This window comes from Pelobates fuscus, chromosome 3, assembly GCF_036172605.1.
Source record: "Pelobates fuscus isolate aPelFus1 chromosome 3, aPelFus1.pri, whole genome shotgun sequence".
In the NCBI taxonomy this organism is placed as follows: domain Eukaryota; kingdom Metazoa; phylum Chordata; class Amphibia; order Anura; family Pelobatidae; genus Pelobates; species Pelobates fuscus.
Genome location: NC_086319.1, coordinates 336,406,312 through 336,425,496, shown reverse-complemented (window position 1 = coordinate 336,425,496; position 19,185 = coordinate 336,406,312). Strand labels below are relative to the sequence as shown.

Below are 19,185 nucleotides of genomic sequence, written 5' to 3'. Positions count from 1 at the left end.
CTCATACCACAGTTATTTGCAAGAAAATGTATCAGTTTGTTTAACCCCTTAAGGACCAAACTTCTGGAATAAAAGGGAATCATGACATGTCACACATGTCATGTGTCCTTAAGGGGTTAATGATGGACTGGACAAATCCATGCATGCGTGTTAGGGAATAAAAGGACTACTATAGTCACCAAAACAACTTTAGCTTAATGAAGCATATTTGGTGTATAGACCTTCCCTTTGCAGTCTCACTGCTCAATTATCTGCCATTTAGGAATTAAATCACTTTGTGCAGTTCTAGTCACACCTCTCTGTATGTGACTTACACAGATTCCTAAACACTTCATGTAAAGTGAGATCTAATGTTTACATCTAATTTATTGCACAGTCTGTTTAATTTAGAAGTTCTTGTATGACCTAAGTCTCAATCCCACTGAGTCTAGATGTAGGGTTTTATTTTAAATAAGTAATATTTAATCGGTTGTTTAAAAAGTTCCCATTTTTCTCATTGGTCCCTTTTACCTTGCTTTGCCCAGCTTTGTTAACTCCTTGCAATCTGTTCTCTTATTAATATAAACATGGACTGGAGGGGAACAAACAATGCATCTTATTGGTTTATGAAGCAATATTTTTTGTAATGTATTTTAAGAGTTCAGGCTTTTTTTTTATTAATACAGAATATAGGAACATGTATGAGAGAGCAGGTTATGTGAGTGGAGGAGGATACAATGTAGCATTCAGATGGTTTAATAATGCGCTTGTAGTGTGTACTTGGACCTTGCCTAATGCAGTATCATTCTGAGTGTGAGAATTAACCATCTGACCATCGGAGGGGAAATCATCATCCTACCACCTGGAGCTAAAAGATTTAACAGTCGATCTGAGCCATTATTTCTTCCCTGTTTGTGTGATGTTCAGTCCAGTAGTGCCATAGGAGGCAGAGCCGGAAGGAGGGAGAGTCTCAGGGCTCCAATTAATTTTTGCTGCACCTGCATATGCATCAGCCTAGGTAGCAGCCCCTGAGAGACGGGGATCCTGATACTCTTCCTTTACACACTGGTCAAATCCCAGGGCCATATGCTGGTCGATACATAGTAAGGATTTGAAATAATTAGAGTTAGTGAGATTCCTTGGACTTTGGAATTGAAGCCCAAAACAATCAGAACTGAAGAACTATGTTCATTTACACTTGTTAAAGGTTGTGTTTTTTTTCTCAAATATACATTAGGATTCCAAATCAAACTTAACTTAAATGCTTCAAACTATGTGTAGAAGTAATGTGTTCATTAGGATCATACAATGTACAGCCAGATGTAATTGATTTTAATAACAGAAATAATTAAAAATTACAAGGCAAGTATATAAACTAGATTAACACATATAATATTCCTGTTGAAAATCTAATTTCTGTGTTAGTGCAAGGATGAATGGATATATTCTCATAGGTAGAAATGCCCCCTATGTTCATAGATTGTATCAGAGAAGTGTCTTCTATTTTTTTTATTTTTATTTTTTTCTCTTTTTATTCTGCATTTCCTATCTGCCTTTTGATACACGTACAATGATGTTTAAAGGGGAACTGTCATTTGTCTGGAAAGCATGCCATGGAATAAAATAGAAAATCATCTATAATTTGTTTTCAAATAATCCTGTAAGGAAAAAAATGACTTACCACTAAATTGATTCCATCGCTCCCATATATATTGAATATACCATATATTATAAAGATTCATGGTGTTTTCAATGTAAAATATAAAGATTTACTCACTTTTACTTGTTCCGGTGGTGCTAGAAGCGCCGGCTAGGGAGTTTCCATAGCTACCACAGCACATGCACTGTGGTTGCTACGAAAAGGAGAGCAGAGGGACTTCCTGTGGGAGGTCTTTTCTGCTCTCCCTTGTTAGTCAATGCCTCGCCACTCAGAGGTATTGGCTGGCAGCTAAGTGAAAAAAAAAAACTATTTTAAAAAAGTTTTTTCTCCTAATTTATACATTTGCTAGCAAAACTGCTAGCACAATGTATAGATAAAATCATATGCTCAATCTAATGGGGGCATTTTGGGGCATTTTAACATTGTTCCATGTTCCTCTGTTTTCTTTTAAACTTATATTAAAATTTTGGTAAATCATATAATTTTCCAAACACAAAATATTTATATAGTGGAGTGCTTATTTAAAGTGATCTATTGCATATGGAAAAAATCCACTTAATACCTTATTATTATACTGTAAGAATTTTCCAATCTCCCAGTTTCCTTAGGGTGAGTGAAATACAAACTCGATAGTGTAAAACCTTTTATATATGAGGTAACTCAGATGGATATGCACATAGAGTAGTATTGTAGTACAATGTTTGTATATAAAATATAAAAAAACAGGGTACTCACAAGTGGGAGCCTCTAGATAGGGCTCACTTACTGCATATTATGTGACTAAGGGTCACACCACATTCTTTGTATGAATCAGAAACCGTAGTATATGGTTTAATCACAAAGTGCAAAAAGACTTATTTAAACATCAAATAGTAAAAATAAATATGAAATAATATATATATATATATATATATAAGAAATCCAAAGAGGTAGCAGCACTCACGGTCCAGATAAAAAATCCAAATTTTATTAAAGCATATTTAAAATGATCGACGTTTTAGTCCACTACACGGGACTTTCCTCAAGATCAACAGTTCTCTCGAGACTGAAACGTCGATCATTTTAAATATGCTTTAATAAAATTTGGATTTTTATCTGGACCGTAAGTGCTGCTACCTCTTTGGATTTCTTGGATATTTAAAGCCTTGGCTTAGCACCCGGCACACAAGGGACATTTAAAGCGTGAGTGCAAGAGCATTTTTTCTCTTTTCTTTTATATATATATATATATATATATATATAATGATTTAGTCCAGAACGTATTTCGCCCATGGCTTCATCAGATGGTATTATACATAATATGCAGTAAGTGAGCCCTATGTAGAGGCTCCCCACTTGTGAGTACCCTGTTTTTATATTTTATATACAAACATTGTATTATAATACTACTCTATGTGCATATCCCTCTGAGTTACCTCGTAGGATTACCTGTGACGATATCAAGAAGGGAAAGGGTCGCCTGCATGGACCCTACAGCAAATCAAATCAGAGCTAGGTACATTAGCTCTTGAACGTGTGAGTGCTCCTTTGTGATTATTTATATACAATTAATAATATAAAAGGTTTTACACTATCAGGTTTTTATTATCTCTAAGGAAACTGGGAGATTGGAAAATTCTAACAGTATAATAATAAGGTATTAGGTGGAATTTCTTCCACATGCAATAGATCACTTTAAATAAGCGCTCTACTATATATACCTTTTGTGTTTGGGGTGTGTTACCGAAGGTTGCACTGAGTGGATTAGCAGCTTATTATTTATACACACGTGTGTTAAGCATTTGCACTTTTGAAAATTATTCTGGTTTTATAACGAGCGCTGATACAAAATATAGATATCATTTTGTGGTCCAGACAAGGAAAACCCAGGGCAAACCCTGCAAATGAGGAGGAAAATAGAAACAATAGAGAACATTTATTAAATTGTTCTGTTTTAAAAAGTGGTCGAAAGTACTAAAAATGAGGCAATCACCATGGAAACCAGTAGGACCAGCAGGAACATTCCATATGTGACTCCTCCTCTTTTATATTTTTGCACCACTTTTTAAAACTGCAAATTTTGATAAATATCCCCATTGTTTAATTTCTCTTCTTCTCTGTATGCTTTCTCTGTGCTGACTGCAAGGTTCTAAAGACAAAATGTATAACACCATTGACAGTGCCCATCCCACAAATATATATTTATTAAATATATAGATAAGTTAGCATGCTATAAAAAAATCCTGGAAAATGACCATTTCCCTTTAATAAACTGCATTCGCTGGCAATCAAGTTGCAACTAGTCACAAATACTGTACTTTATTGTATATATTGTAAATAATAATATGAGTATTCATTTTAGGATATTTCACATGGTGTTGCAATAGCGTTTCCTGAATAATGTCATTCTATAATTAATTCAGTTTTTTTTTCTCTTTTTGACATTCTCTGTCAGTACTATCATTGCTCTTTCCGAATGTCAGGGGAAGGCTGGCTTCTCTGCTGTGGTCATTATACAGATGTCCTCATTGTTGATGCAAAGTCCTTACAAGTTCTTCATATTTTGAAATCTCAATCATCGGAGTGGATTAGCTGCATGTGCATTGTTCACTCTACCAGGATTCAAGGTACAGAACAGACAAAGCAATAACACCACGGAGATCATAAATTTCCTTCGTGATTGACCCAAGACATAGTCTTGGACTCGTTTCCACACAGCACTGACCCAAGAGTTCTTGGAATCTAAAGCTGAGGAAATTGAGACTTTGGTTCCGTTCAGATTACTCACAGCAGAAATTCCAGTTTGAATGAGTGGAATGTAATAGTTATCACTTTCAGCACATTCACACGACTTAAAAAAATTACCTCTTTGGGCTTATTCCATATTAATCACACCATAAATATTCTCATAAATATATATTTTTAAAAACCGATATATGGTCAGCTGATACTTGATATTTGTCTTCTCAAATGTCAAAAATCTTAAGCGTTTTTCGTTTTTGGAAAGTGTCTAATAGGCTCAGACACTGCTGTCAATTTCTCGTAGAGGCAGATTGCAGGGTCTTCATGATGAGCGATTTTAGTCTGCCAGTCTGTGTCCAAACATGTCACACACTGTGACCAGTAAACAAGCAGCTTCTATGGACTTCACAGAGCACCCTGCAATGTCTAAAATGGTTTCATTTGGCTTGTTTAACGTGCTGTGTAAAACAGTCTGTACTTTCATATGTAAATATATTGAATAAAATAATTAGTTTCACTACGTAATTATGTATTTTTACAGACTGGTTATCACTGTGACAAGTACTCATTAAAATGAGTTGGAAAAATAAGTTGAAATCTTTTCTGCCATTTCATTCTATCAATCTAAGGATCCAGGATTGTTAAAATCCTTAACTGTTCAGTGAGATTAGCAAACTGTAGCGAGGTGTTCTACTGAAACCTGCATTTTGGAGGTTTATCTATTTTATAGTGGTGTGTGGTTTCAAAAATAATTCTTAGAAGGTTTAACCTGTTAAATAGATATGCAGCCATTCCTACCATAACAATATGATTCTCATTTTAGTTGTGTATTCCAAACACTGGTTTGTAGCAAACCGAAAACCGTATTGCAAAATTCTGGCTAAAATAAAGAAGCTGTGATTATAGACGAGTTGAAATATTTTTTCCCAAATCAACTATTTTTGCTTACATTTGGAAAAAAATTCCCTTTTCAATTCAGTACAATTTAGAGTTTACTAAATAAACCAATACAGTACATTGCAATATTCCACTACCAAAGTGTGCAGTTGCTAACTCCAAATACAATAAACTCATCACAGACTTGCTGTGGTTTGTATCCAGTCCAATGGATTCCCCGAATCAGACCCCCAACAATATGTATACCATTGTCCTGCAGCTCAGGGTTGCTCATGAGTTTGAGCAAAATGTAGTTTTATTTCCAAAACATATTATAAACCATTACACATCAGCAGAAAGTCATTAAAACAAAATTTTTGCCCTGTACAAACAACAGAGGGCAAGAAAGAGACATAAAACATCATAAACAAGTTGTTGGCTGTATTTTGCGTCAAACAGCACATTTCATCAACACCTACATTGCAAAAGCATTCTACCTCTGTGATTCTGGCTGATAATTTTGATACGTATTTTGGTCTTTTTCCAGTGTATTTCTTTATCTACACAATGCACCAGAATTGTGGTGGAGCTGCCTATGTTGTGTTGCAAATAGGTTTTAAATATAAATTATACATATTTGCGTACAGCCCTTTTATTGTTCCCATCATATATTTTCTCAACTAATGTATAACAAATTTTGGAGATTTTAGATTTAGTATATTTGTATTAGGTATGAGACTTCCATGTAGGATTTGTAAACTGTTTATCAGATAATGTGTTTGCACATAGAGGAGCATGAGAAGATGCTAATTAATATGTGCTGATTGAGCGTAGATGACTTGTTACTGTATCACTGCATCAGAAATGCACAACTCAACGTAATTGTGAATGCAAAACACAAGGGGGGACATTTTGCTTGATAATAATTGAAGCACAATCAATGAAGGAGTTTATAAACTTCACTTCAGATGCTATTAATACTACTAATAAGAAGTACTTGGGTGCATGCCAGATGCATTCGGTTGAGAAGATTTGCTCAAGTCAGATGTTCTACAAATCTAATAACACTCTGATTTTTTTGCCTTTTGTAGAAGATTCGCTGGTTGCAATGTCTTCTGTCGGTGACCTGAAAGTATGGGACTTGTCATCATCAGTAAACAGCATACAGGTCAGTCAAAGTGATGTTTTTAGAGTAAAAGCATCTCAATTAAAATTACCGTTCTTGCAAGTGCTGCATAGTAAAAGGTATGTCAGAAAGAACTCTTTGATGACTTACGAGCGTGCAGAAGTTCAGCTGTACTTTTTTAAACCACATCGAAAAATTATCTTAAGGGAACACTGGAAGCACCCTAACCACAACAGTATGCTGTTGTTGTTATGATACCAGTAGCTAGAATGGTTTGATTTCTTTCCTGGGGTCCACCGTATGTTGTTTCTAGCCATCTTGCAGCCTTAATGAAAGTCGGATGTCCTCTGCCAGAGCTAAGCCTTGCAATGTAGGTAAATTTTTCTAAGCTCCTGGAAGCTGTAGAGAAGCGTGGAGAGGCACCTGGCAACCTCTAGGTCCCAGCCAATGTTCATAGCTAAATTAGCCAAAGTTTGGCCTGAAAATGTATGGCAAGAGAGTTTGGTTTGATCGAATTAACCTGATTTGCAGAAGAAATACTTACATTCAGCATCTCTCGGTCAGTGGAAATCAAGTGGCTTTGTTTATGTAAGCTGGTTTGTGGAATAAGGAATGGAGATAGAAACAGTTATTTGAAGGAATGTATGAATAGGAGGGGAAAGGAAGTGGTGAGAGGAGATAGGGGTAGGGCAAACATTTGTTGTACACAATTGAAACATTTGCAAACCAAATTCTGTCAGCCAAAATATTAATGACTATATGTACGGGAAGTATTGATAAAATACATTCATGAAAAATAACAATGAAATACTGAACAGAAAATTATAAATAGTGATAGTTATAAATGGCGATATTGTTATAGTAAAAAAAAACAATATGGTAACAGAGGTTGATTAAATTAGGTAGAGCATCTTCCAAGCTTCAATCAGTATCTGAAAGTTGAAGGAGAAGGTGTAAATGAAGTAACTCAGTTTCTGTAAGCTGGTTTGTGGAATGAGGCCTGATAGTTTTAGAAAGTAGTTGATCCTGGGTGGGTGCAGACCACCCAGGTGCTGTGTAGCTAACCGGGCAGTGTGATGCTAGGTTCCATGCGCCTCATGTTAGGTCCTGCCCCTCTCATTAGACTTCACCCCTTTGTGATTGTCGACAGGCAGCGCAATGTAGAGCTAGAGGCAAAAGTTACAAGCTGACAAGCTGACTTGACATGTTGTCTAACTTTTGCCTTTTAGCTCTGCTGCCTGTTGTGTATTGCGGAGGGGCGGAGCATGAAGAGAGGAGCAGAACCTAACATGAGGGTGGCGGAGCCTAGCATCTCACTGCCCACCTGTCTACAGAGCAGCTGGGCGGTTTGCACCCACCCAGGTTTGGCTCCGTAGTTGATAATATTACTTCCTGGGACATATTTGTAATTAGCCAATTTCATGGTACTCATTGTATCAACCCCAGAACATGGAAGGCTAAATCCATCTAGAAATCCACCTTTTTGTTATACTTGAAGTGTACGTTATTTATATTGCAACCACATCTAATTAAGTGACGTTAGGGAAAACAATAATTTTGAAACATAATTTTGGAGCCTACTAAAAAAAAAAATCTAAATTTACAGTTGTATTTTTTTGTTCATGTTTTATGTGCAGGAAAAACAAAATGTCTTGGAAACAGAATCCCAATTTCTGGACCTTACAAACTGCTGTGCTGTGCGGTTCTGCACATTTACTGAACGCTTGCTGCTGGTGATTTCTCCAATTGCTTGGAAGGTGCAGTATTTATTTGCTTGTTAAACTGTTACAAGCTTTCTCAACGATAACATGGACAAACACTGCTTCTAAAATAACTGTACTTTGCTGATGTTATATTGATATCCATAATTTTTCTCACCATATGGAGATGTTGCACTGCTAAAGTGTCACTTCAGATATTCTGAAAAACTGAAATTACACGGCTGAGATAAGAAATACCTTATTCTTGCTCCTTCATGTCATTGTACAACGAAAGCTCTCAGCAAAATCACTTTTCCATTATTAGAGTACATGGTTATTTAACTGGTTTCTGATAGCCTCCTACTTAGGCTATGTAGAGCATTTCAAGATGGAATAAACAGAATAAATACATAACAGAACGAGCGAGCCTGTAAAATACTCTGTGATTGAAGCCACTATTCCGATGCTACAAGATAACCTACTTCACACATGCGAGCAGAGCCTTCTAAAGTGTGAGACGATCTCTCTTTTCACTTAACCGTTGATATATTTTTACAAAGTAAAAAAAAAAAAATTATTTAACAGGTAATAAATAAACCGTGGTGGTGTAGTCTGCAATTTAGTTTTCTTTTACAGAAAGGTTAACCCCTTTTAATATTTCGTATGACATATTGTTGGAACTGAAGGGGTAAATACTTTATTTTTCAGGAGTGTATAGAACCAAGTTACATCTAGAATGGGTGTAGACTCTTTTACTTTTAAGTTTAGTCAATAATGTTTAATGTCAGTAACACTGTACCTCTTCCAGATACCAGTTTAACAGAATTTTTATGTTTCAAGGATAGCTGATAAATCAAACTTGTTAACCGTTACACAATGATGGACTTTGATTGCTTTTGACATATTACAAGCTATAGATCTTTACAGGAGGACAACAAACAAGCATAAGAACAGTATTTTTTTTTTTTTTGGTTATTTTTGGATAAACTTTTCAAAATATTAAAATATCAAACATATACCAAATATATCAAAATATATGAATATGTGAAAAATATAAAAACAGACAATAATAAAATATTTCAAAATAGTACATAATATAAAAAGTTTATCCAAAAATATTAAATAATTTGAAAAGCGTATCTAAACATATTAAATCAGAGCTGTAATGAAAGTCTCAATTTTATGGACTCCTGGATGTGCTTCAATGCTAGCCTCTTTCCCAGAGACTGTGGATCATGGCACAGATCCCCCTAAAAGGACTCAACCTAGCAGATGGAGCCTACCAAGTGCCCAAGATGCAGCCACCTGCTTGTTGTATCACTATGGTAGGGACTGATGGGATGAGCCACCCAGGGATATATGGTATTGTGGGGTTGTGTGTTGGGGAATGAGATTTTGGGGATATGATTTCTTAGCATTCCCTGTATGGAGAGGACTCAGCAGGTGGGAGATTAAATTTGCTCCAGACCTGATCATCTTAACTCTAACAAGCCCATACAGACTGGAGCCGGGGAAGGAACTTTTTTTGTTCTTCTAATCACCCCCTGCAGGTTCAATATACATTCAACCCTGTATAAATATGTGTGATGTGTTAATAAATCAATGCTTGTTTTATCCTCACTATGTCTCAACAAGTGTATGGCTGGCATAAGAGCTATATTCAATGCTATAATCACTGTACACTGATGCTGAAGCAGCTGAATAAGCGAAGGGAGGAACAGAGACAGGGAGACTCTATTATGGTCCAGATGATTAGTGTCTTACATGCAAAGGCATAGCCAGGAGAGAGATCTATGGAGTCTCTATATCCTAGGACCTCATTCTACCCAGCAGTATACTGAATGGCTGGATTCCTGGATTCAGGATGCAATATTCCTGGAGGAACAATATAGAGCCTTACACTCCAGAGCCTGGAATGAAGGTAGATGTCCTCTCTCCTCAACGACAGAGCAAGGTTCAGTGAGAAGGTGCATTTGGCAAATTGAGCTCCAAGGAGAGAAGGTAGTTGTCCTTTCTCCCAAATGGGAAAGAGAGGTTCTGGGAGAGGAGCATCTTTCTCCAGCAGCAAATGGAGTTCAAAGGAGAGGAGGGAACTGACCTCTCTCCCCAGTACCAGAGCCAGAACCAGGTTGTCAGCCTCTCTACCCAGCAGGAAAGATAGAGCCAAAGAGAGAATTCAGGTAGCATCTCTCCCAAGTGGCAGATGAAGTTAAAGAAAGAGGAGGTAGATAACTTCTCTCCCTAGCAGCAGATGAAGTGCCAGGGAGAGGAGGTAGAAATTCTCTCTCCCCAGAGGCAGATGGAGTTCCAGGGAGAGGAGGTAGTCGACCTTGCTCCCCAGTGGTACATTGAGTTCCAGGGAGAAAAGGTTGCTGGCCTCTCTCCCCATTGGCAGAAGGAGTTCAAGAGAGGCGGTAGACAACCTCTTTCCTCAGTGGCAGAGCCAGGGAGAAAAGATTGTTGGCATTTCTCCCCAGTGGCAGTGGAGTTCCAGGGAGAGGAGGTAGTTGACCTTTCTCCCCAGTGGCACATTGAGTTCTAGGAAGAGAAGGTTGCTGACCTCTCTCCACAATGGCAGAAGGAGTTCAAGGGAGAGGAGGTAGACTACCTCTCTCCTGAGTGGCAGAGCGAGGGAGAGAAAATTGTTGGTCTCTCTCCCCAGTGGCAGATGGACAAACTGAGTGTTGCACATGGATCCTCTCCTTTACAACAGTGTGTGGCTCCTGGAACCCTTGAGGATAGCCACTCATTTTTGGGTATGCTGTTGGCACAGTAGCACCTTTATCACCTCAGCTCATTGTACCCCAGGAGTGAAAGAAAAGTAATGGATTCCTCCATTCCTGGGACTGGGGGAGGGACTTGGATGCCAGCCTCCTTCCCACAGACTATGGAACATGGCAAAGAACACCCTAAAAGTACTCAAAAGAACTATTCTCACATTAGATATTGCCTCTACCCTAGCAGACGCAGCCTACTCGAGTGTCCAGGATTAAATGCAGAACTTCACAATTAGACACAATATGATGAATGAGATTGCTCTTCAGACAGTGGGTAGCTGATAGGATGAGCTATCTAGGGATGTATGGGTTGTGGGGGTTCTGTGTTGTGCAAGGTTTTTTTGTGGCACTCCAGAGCTGTTCATCTTAAAGGACAACTATAGGCACCCAGACCACTTCAGCTTAATGAAGTGGTCTGGGTGCCAGGTCCCGCTAGGTTTAACCTTTTTTTCTATAAACATAGCAGTTTCAGAGAAACTGCTATGTTTATAAATGGGTTAATCCAGCCTCTAGTGGCTGTCTCATTGATTTTCACAGTGAGGAGACGCCAGCGTCTATAGGAAAGCATTGTGAATGGAGTTCAAAGGAGAGGAGGAGTTCAAAGGAGAGGAGGAGTTCAAAGGAGAGGAGGGAACTGACCTCTCTCCCCAGTACCAGAGCCAGAACCAGGTTGTCAGCCTCTCTACCCAGCAGGAAAGATAGAGCCAAAGAGAGAATTCAGGTAGCATCTCTCCCAAGTGGCAGATGAAGTTAAAGAAAGAGGAGGTAGATAACTTCTCTCCCTAGCAGCAGATGAAGTGCCAGGGAGAGGAGGTAGAAATTCTCTCTCCCCAGAGGCAGATGGAGTTCCAGGGAGAGGAGGTAGTCGACCTTGCTCCCCAGTGGTACATTGAGTTCCAGGGAGAAAAGGTTGCTGGCCTCTCTCCCCATTGGCAGAAGGAGTTCAAGAGAGGCGGTAGACAACCTCTTTCCTCAGTGGCAGAGCCAGGGAGAAAAGATTGTTGGCATTTCTCCCCAGTGGCAGTGGAGTTCCAGGGAGAGGAGGTAGTTGACCTTTCTCCCCAGTGGCACATTGAGTTCTAGGAAGAGAAGGTTGCTGACCTCTCTCCACAATGGCAGAAGGAGTTCAAGGGAGAGGAGGTAGACTACCTCTCTCCTGAGTGGCAGAGCGAGGGAGAGAAAATTGTTGGTCTCTCTCCCCAGTGGCAGATGGACAAACTGAGTGTTGCACATGGATCCTCTCCTTTACAACAGTGTGTGGCTCCTGGAACCCTTGAGGATAGCCACTCATTTTTGGGTATGCTGTTGGCACAGTAGCACCTTTATCACCTCAGCTCATTGTACCCCAGGAGTGAAAGAAAAGTAATGGATTCCTCCTGGTGGACTGGTGGAGGGACTTGGATGCCAGCCTCCTTCCCACAGACTATGGAACATGGCAAAGAATACCCTAAAAGTACTCAAAAGAACTATTCTCACATTAGATATTGCCTCTACCCTAGCAGACGCAGCCTACTCGAGTGTCCAGGATTAAATGCAGAACTTCACAATTAGACACAATATGATGAATGAGATTGCTCTTCAGACAGTGGGTAGCTGATAGGATGAGCTATCTAGGGATGTATGGGTTGTGGGGGTTCTGTGTTGTGCAAGGTTTTTTGTGGCACTCCAGAGCTGTTCATCTTAAAGGACAACTATAGGCACCCAGACCACTTCAGCTTAATGAAGTGGTCTGGGTGCCAGGTCCTGCTAGGTTTAACCTTTTTTTCTATAAACATAGCAGTTTCAGAGAAACTGCTATGTTTATAAATGGGTTAATCCAGCCTCTAGTGGCTGACTCATTGATTTTCACAGTGAGGAGACGCCAGCGTCTATAGGAAAGCATTGTGAATGCTTTCCTATGAGACTGGCTGAATGCGCGCGCGTCTCGTGCCGCGCATGCGCATTCAGCTGAGGAGGAGGAGAGTCCCTCCCTATAGCCTGGCGGGAGGGGGGCACTATAGTGCTCCTTTAACTTTAATCAGGCCAGAAATAGTGGAGCCGGGAAGGGAATCTTTATTCTATTAATATTATATTAATTATTCTATTAATAACTCTATGTGTCTTGTTTTACCCTCACTAAGTCTCAACTAGTATATGGGGATTCACTGCACTCTGATGCAGAAGCAGCTGAACCATGTAAGGGAGGAACAGGCACAGATAATAATAACAAAGTATTTAACCAGTAAAGGTACATTCAGATTACTCTGGTTTGTACATACTGGGGATGTTACCTTAGTCCAACATTGCTACTATCACCCAATTTAATGGCACTCATTTTATCTACCTCGGAAGGATGAAGGGCTGAGTCAACCCTGCTGGGATTTGAACCTGTACCCAAGGATTAGAACAGATTCTGCTGATGCATTAGCCCGCTGAGCTATTTCACTGGCCTAGATAAACTTTACTCTGGTCCAGAGTTCCTTAACAGGGGCCTTAGTCAGATCATTTCTACATATCAAGCTTAGTCCACTAGTCTGCTAATAGTGACTGAATCTTGGCAAGCCAAACGTTTATTGCTTTTCCAATAGATGAATGTTTTGGACTCTCAATGTTAAACATACTGAGATTCTACTGCAATTAGAGAGGATAATTCACTAAACCAGAAATTGTTGAGATATGATAAGGGCATTGTACATTTTTATCATCAGTGTTTATAAAAAATATAAAAGCTTGTCTGATGGTGGTTATGATAACACATACACAATCTATACATCACATATAAGTACACATGTTCGGCTGCGAGAGTGCACTTTTTTCTCCTTCTTAGATGTTTCCGCATCCTGCTGCCTCTGCAACAGTTTTCAGCACAGGAGAGTGGTCTCACTCCTGCCTATATCAAAGCAGGCTCTGCTCAGATACACCAGGACCGGAATGAAATGTTTAATCCCCAGCAGCTCTAGGAACTGCACAGGATCACTGGGGAAGGTTAGATGGAAATCACCCGCAATTAATTTTTTTCTCCTGAAAAAAAACAGCAGCTTCCTGTACTGCCACACTCTAATCGTCAAAGTCCATGTATCTCAATGGAAACTTGGATAGGGCCAAGTCATCCTTAGACTATATAAATGAAAACCATGAGGGACTCTTTTCCACACAATATGTCAAGAAAAGGGATAACAGGCCTAGATTATCATGATGCTTTTTGCTTCATGAATAGAAATACAGTGTATATAAAAATAAAAACTACTGAATACAATTTTCTGGGACCTTTCAAATACTTAGATACAGGTCCTTTCTGATGGGAAAATATGGCTGCCCACTGCCCCGAGGAGTCCGGTATTAACCTGATAAAGAACAACTGGATCATTTAACCATATTTTTAGTTTGTCATTTTGTTTATGCCACTCTAGCCACACCTTCCAAATGGGACTCATATAATCTACTTAAATATTCCTGAAAAAGTTCACATTTTTTACTTCCCTTACTGCAGAATGTTTTTAATTTAGAATGTTTCTCCTGCTCTGTTATTTACCTTATCAAGCATACAGCAGCATCCTGTGTATGATTTAAGTTGAATTAAAAGAAAATAAGGTAAAAACACTGTGAAGCAAAAATGTAATTTTTATTCATGGAGGCTAAGTGAGTCACAGCCAGGGGAGGTGTGGCAAGGGCTGCATAAACAAAGTGGTTTAACTCCGAAATTTCATAGAATTGAGAAATGAGCAGGGGCATGATCTAAACATCAAAATTGCTTCATTAAGCTAAAGGTGTTTTGGTGCTTTGGATGTAAAGGCTGACTGTTCCAGGAAGTCAAAGTGTTACACAAACAAGACATGATGACCACCTGAACATGAAAGCAGTGGAGATTGGTGTGACCAAAACGTGAACAAGATATATGCTCCTTCAATATACGTACATATACTGCAAATTTCAAAGGTACATAGAGTTAAACAGACAATCCTGGCACCATCACCACTTCAGCATGCCTACTATTTGACTTCTGACCTGTGATATGCTAGAGTAAAGTGCATGCTCTGGTTTTAGCAAACAATCCCTTGCACAGTATGAATGCTATACCTATGTATCTCTGAACCTTTATAGCATACACATACGGTGCACTACATTGTGGATATTTTTACACATTTTCTTTGAAATTAAATTATCTTTTTTTTTTATTACTATTACCTAGGTCTATGACTACTGTGATTTCTCCTTGCTATGCTCTGACATTTGCAAGAGTGGCCAGTCCTTTGCCGGAGGAGAGTTCCTAGCTGCTAACAGACTTATCATTTGGACAGAAGATGGTCACAGTTACATCCACCAGCTGCTGAACAGGTGGGCTATAATGGGGATGGCATATGATAAGTTCAGGTACAAAGTAAGCTGTTAGTAATTGTATTGTACCAAATCCCTACTTGTCACACTTGATCAAAACCCATAACAAAGAACTTCTGACATTAGAACATTTGGCTTGAGTTTGGCCCTGTCTGGTCTTTATGTGAAGCAGCAGGAGATGAAGAATTAGAATTAACAATGTAGAACTTGATTTGGCAGATGGTGCTGTGATTTCCTGGAACACAAAAGTAATTAGTTACCATCTCAACAAGTTTTCTGCGGTGCTAAGAATTTTAAACCTGACAGTGATGTTTTGTTTGATGTCATTTTCAAGCTTTATATTGTTTCCTTTGCACAGTGGGCTTTCGAAAAGTATATGTCCGACTGAGGGGGGATTACTGAAAGAAATAATCACAGCCCAGTTACTCTGCTCCACCACAGTGAAGGAAGAGGTAACACGTCTTAAAAAATGATTACAATGTATTTTAGTAACCATATATCTAAATCAGAATTATATCATTATAGAAATGTTATAGTGTGTTTTGTTTTTCTTCCTTTTTTTGAGATTAAATAAATAGGAAAATAAAATAGTCACCAAAAGTAGCACAAACCATGCTCCAATTTATTTAATTATAAAATATTTTACCGGGAAGGATTTCTCTCATTTTCAAGTATGTCCTGGATGTATTAAAGTTCATTAAAAAAAATTGTTTTTAAATAAAAATGATTCAGACAGTGTTGAAATATATTTATTATTGAACTGAAACATATATGTTATAGACCTCTTAAAAGGAGTCCTCAATACTAAGTATAACAGGTCATTCCACCTAGAAAAATCATGTGATAATATTTAATGTGTGCTTTACATTTTAGTTAACGGAAGTCTTAATTATGCCCCCTTCTTGTGACAACCCCTCTTACTTATTCAAAAACAACTTAACTGCTTTTTTTGCATTGAAGGAAGAGTAGATATATTTAGGAAAGGGATATAATCAGGGAAGCACTGGATATTTCGATCTGGTGGAGGCAAAATGCAAACTAATAAATTTTCTGAGACCAAACCAATGCTCATATCACTTCATCCCACCTTCTTTAATGATTAATATGATCTCAGATGACCAGCTCAAGCACCAAAGTGCTGCATCTTCACCAGGGGTGTTGCTCAGTTCAAAAACATCCAGGACTTAAGACCAAAAATAGTTTGATGACCTCTATCCAAAGCCACACCTCTAGCCCCTCCAAAACCTCAACTCTTTCCCAATTCTGCCGATTAAAACGCCTCTTGGCACACATAGTTACTAACAGACACCTTAGTGATGAGCAGAAGAAGAGCAGTGTAAGAGACACACATAGGGAATATGGCATGCTATCATATTCCACGTGTCTCTTTATCACACTGCTGCTTCTGCTCCCAGCTGACTGCTGGACTCAACAACGAGACTATCAGTGGGCAGGGTGAGCAGGACGCAGAAAAAAAGATCTGGTACTATATGGCCCCAAATTCAGTGTTTATGCCCCCACCCAGCTCCCCTTTGTTGACACCCCTAATTGTAACTCATACAGTTGTTGGTTGACAAAGCTCCTGCACGAAAGCCTGTAGCCTCTACCTTGCAGCACCATTAAAATGTCATACGCAAACAATAAAAGGACACACACAGACACCATGCACATAGATTATTTTATTATCTGAAGAACGTTTCCAAGATGAACTTGGCAATAAAGCTCTCAAATCGCTTATTCCGACTCTTAAATTCTATCATGCTTATTTTCATTGTTTTTGCTGTGTATGAGTAGAGTTCCAGAAAAAAAAACCTCACAGTTATAGGTTTTATATTTCACATTGAAGATGGGCATGGAATAATAACCATAATAGATCAATAATTTTACAAATGAGAACTGTGAAATATTCAATGAATAAAGCACAAGTAAAAAATGTGAGACACCAAATGATAAATCCAAGTCACAGGTCCACTTCATTAATATGATCAGTAATATAACAGAATAACATTCACACAACCCCCACTCACCCCAAGCTGAATGACGGTGTTTTGGGAATTACATCCATATTGGAAAGGCTGCATCTTTTGGGATAGGATGCCATGCCATGCACAAGAGCTCAAGTTCCATAGAATACCATGTACTAAAAAAACAACCTTTTTTTCAACAAAACTTACATTTACTGTTTGATGAGTGCAAGCCTATGAATTCAGTTCTACTGAGGTGCAGTAGTCCCTAACTTCTAAATAAAGTATCTCTAAAATAATTCCATGGGAAGGCCTGCTTTAACGCTAACTCTAACCCTGGATCACACTGAAAAAACTGATTTTGTGTAAATGTGTAAAAACAACGCTTAAGGGATTTTAGTGTAAAAACAATAGGACAGGTTATGGATCACCACCTTTACACATAAGTTCACACCAATGAACACTGTAAAACTTAACACAGGGCTCAATAAAACACGATAGATTTAAAACATTGGTTTCAGTTTACAGTACTTTAGTTCACAATAATTATGAACCATCTGACATGTAGCAATACAAGAAGAAAAAAATTATAACATTTTATTTCAGTTGTTTTAGCAGAAGATGTTCCAGCAGTTTGAGATTTAATTGAAACTAAATAAAATCCCGAGCCCTGGTGAACCATATACAGAACAGATATATCACTTTTTCTTTGTTTATTTTTCCAAACTTTTGCCTCAAGCTTTTAGAAAATGTTACCCTGGTTGCCTTTGTTTTTGTTTCAGTAATTTAAAGTACTGAGAAATGTGGCTTTTTGAGTACATTTAGTAAACGGTCTATGCGGAGTTGCTCGATTTCAATATAAAGGATTGCGTTCTACTATGCTTAATTGTTGAATTTGTTACCATTCATTATTTAAGTGAACTCTCCAACGTTAAAAGACAAGATTTGTTTTTAATGTTTGGAATGTTCCTTCATCTCTTTACTTGCCAGGTGTCCCACTTCCCATGAATAAAAAAGACAGCTAACTTGCCTTTTTCTTAAGTCTTCTCTTGCTGCTGCTCGTCTTTGCCAACCCTAGCACTGAGTGATAATAATCTCCCTTCGTCTCCATATAAAATTGGCGCATGCTTGGCAAAGGCCACAAAACCCATCAAATGTGGTGATCGCCCAATAGAATTCTTCTCAATGGCAAGTACTAAACTAACTTTCACTTAAACGATCATCCAAGCGGAGTGAATCAGGACGTTCTCTTTGGTGTTCCTAATATTAGTTAAAAATAGTGGTCATTTCTCTTTAAATCAGCACTTTCAATTTGGACAACCAGAACATGCAATTAAAACCCAAAGTACTTCAGCATACTGAAGTGCCTTAGGGGTCTGGAGTTTCCTTTTAAGACTTTAGTATCCGTTACTTAAGACTTGTGCATTCGGTTTCAAATTTGCGATTCTTTGAAATTTTGGTTGATGAGAGGTTCATCCAAATTCCTTAACTCTGAAACGGCCAAAAGACAAGCCATTTCATATGTTTTGAGATTCGTAGTTCTGCCAATGCACCAATAGAAGTTAAAAAGGAGAAGCAGTAAAAAAAATGAATCTGTATTCATATATAATATTTAATAAATAAAATATATTAATGTATAAATATATTTTTACTGCTCCCCTTTATTGTCCTCTATTGGTCACTTATTCCTCTATTTGCCACTTGATCTGTGAAACAAATGGTGTGCAAATGTGCCGATCAGTGTACTGTAAAATATATACATGATATTTATATTTTTCAGTACACTGACTGGCCAGTTTTTGCCCTTTTTTGGTTCATCCAAATAGTTTTTGCCTAATGATGGTTTAAGCGAAATTCATTCAAACTGAAATTGCACATGGACGAAAACCTGAACCACACAAAACGTTTGTTTTTTAGACAAATCAAATTTATTATAAGGGATTTAGAGTCAGAGGACATAGAAATTTTCCAAATAATATGATTCTCTACACTGATTAACTACAAGAACTACATTGGCACACCACATAAAGATGATAGACATAGTCAACCTTTGAATAATGAACACACA

At 38.2% G+C, this 19,185-nt stretch overlaps 1 protein-coding gene across 1 annotated transcript in view; it reads left to right on the top strand.

Annotated features, from left to right (window-relative positions):
- Window positions 1-19,185, top strand: part of WDR72 (WD repeat domain 72) — a 200,467-nt gene that overhangs the window by 46,615 nt on the left and 134,667 nt on the right. The window contains exons 5-9 of the mRNA XM_063445698.1: window positions 4,074-4,245; window positions 6,328-6,404; window positions 8,000-8,119; window positions 15,008-15,153; window positions 15,512-15,605. Coding sequence (XP_063301768.1) covers window positions 4,074-4,245; window positions 6,328-6,404; window positions 8,000-8,119; window positions 15,008-15,153; window positions 15,512-15,605 — 609 coding nt within the window. The remainder of the gene's footprint in view (window positions 1-4,073; window positions 4,246-6,327; window positions 6,405-7,999; window positions 8,120-15,007; window positions 15,154-15,511; window positions 15,606-19,185) is intronic.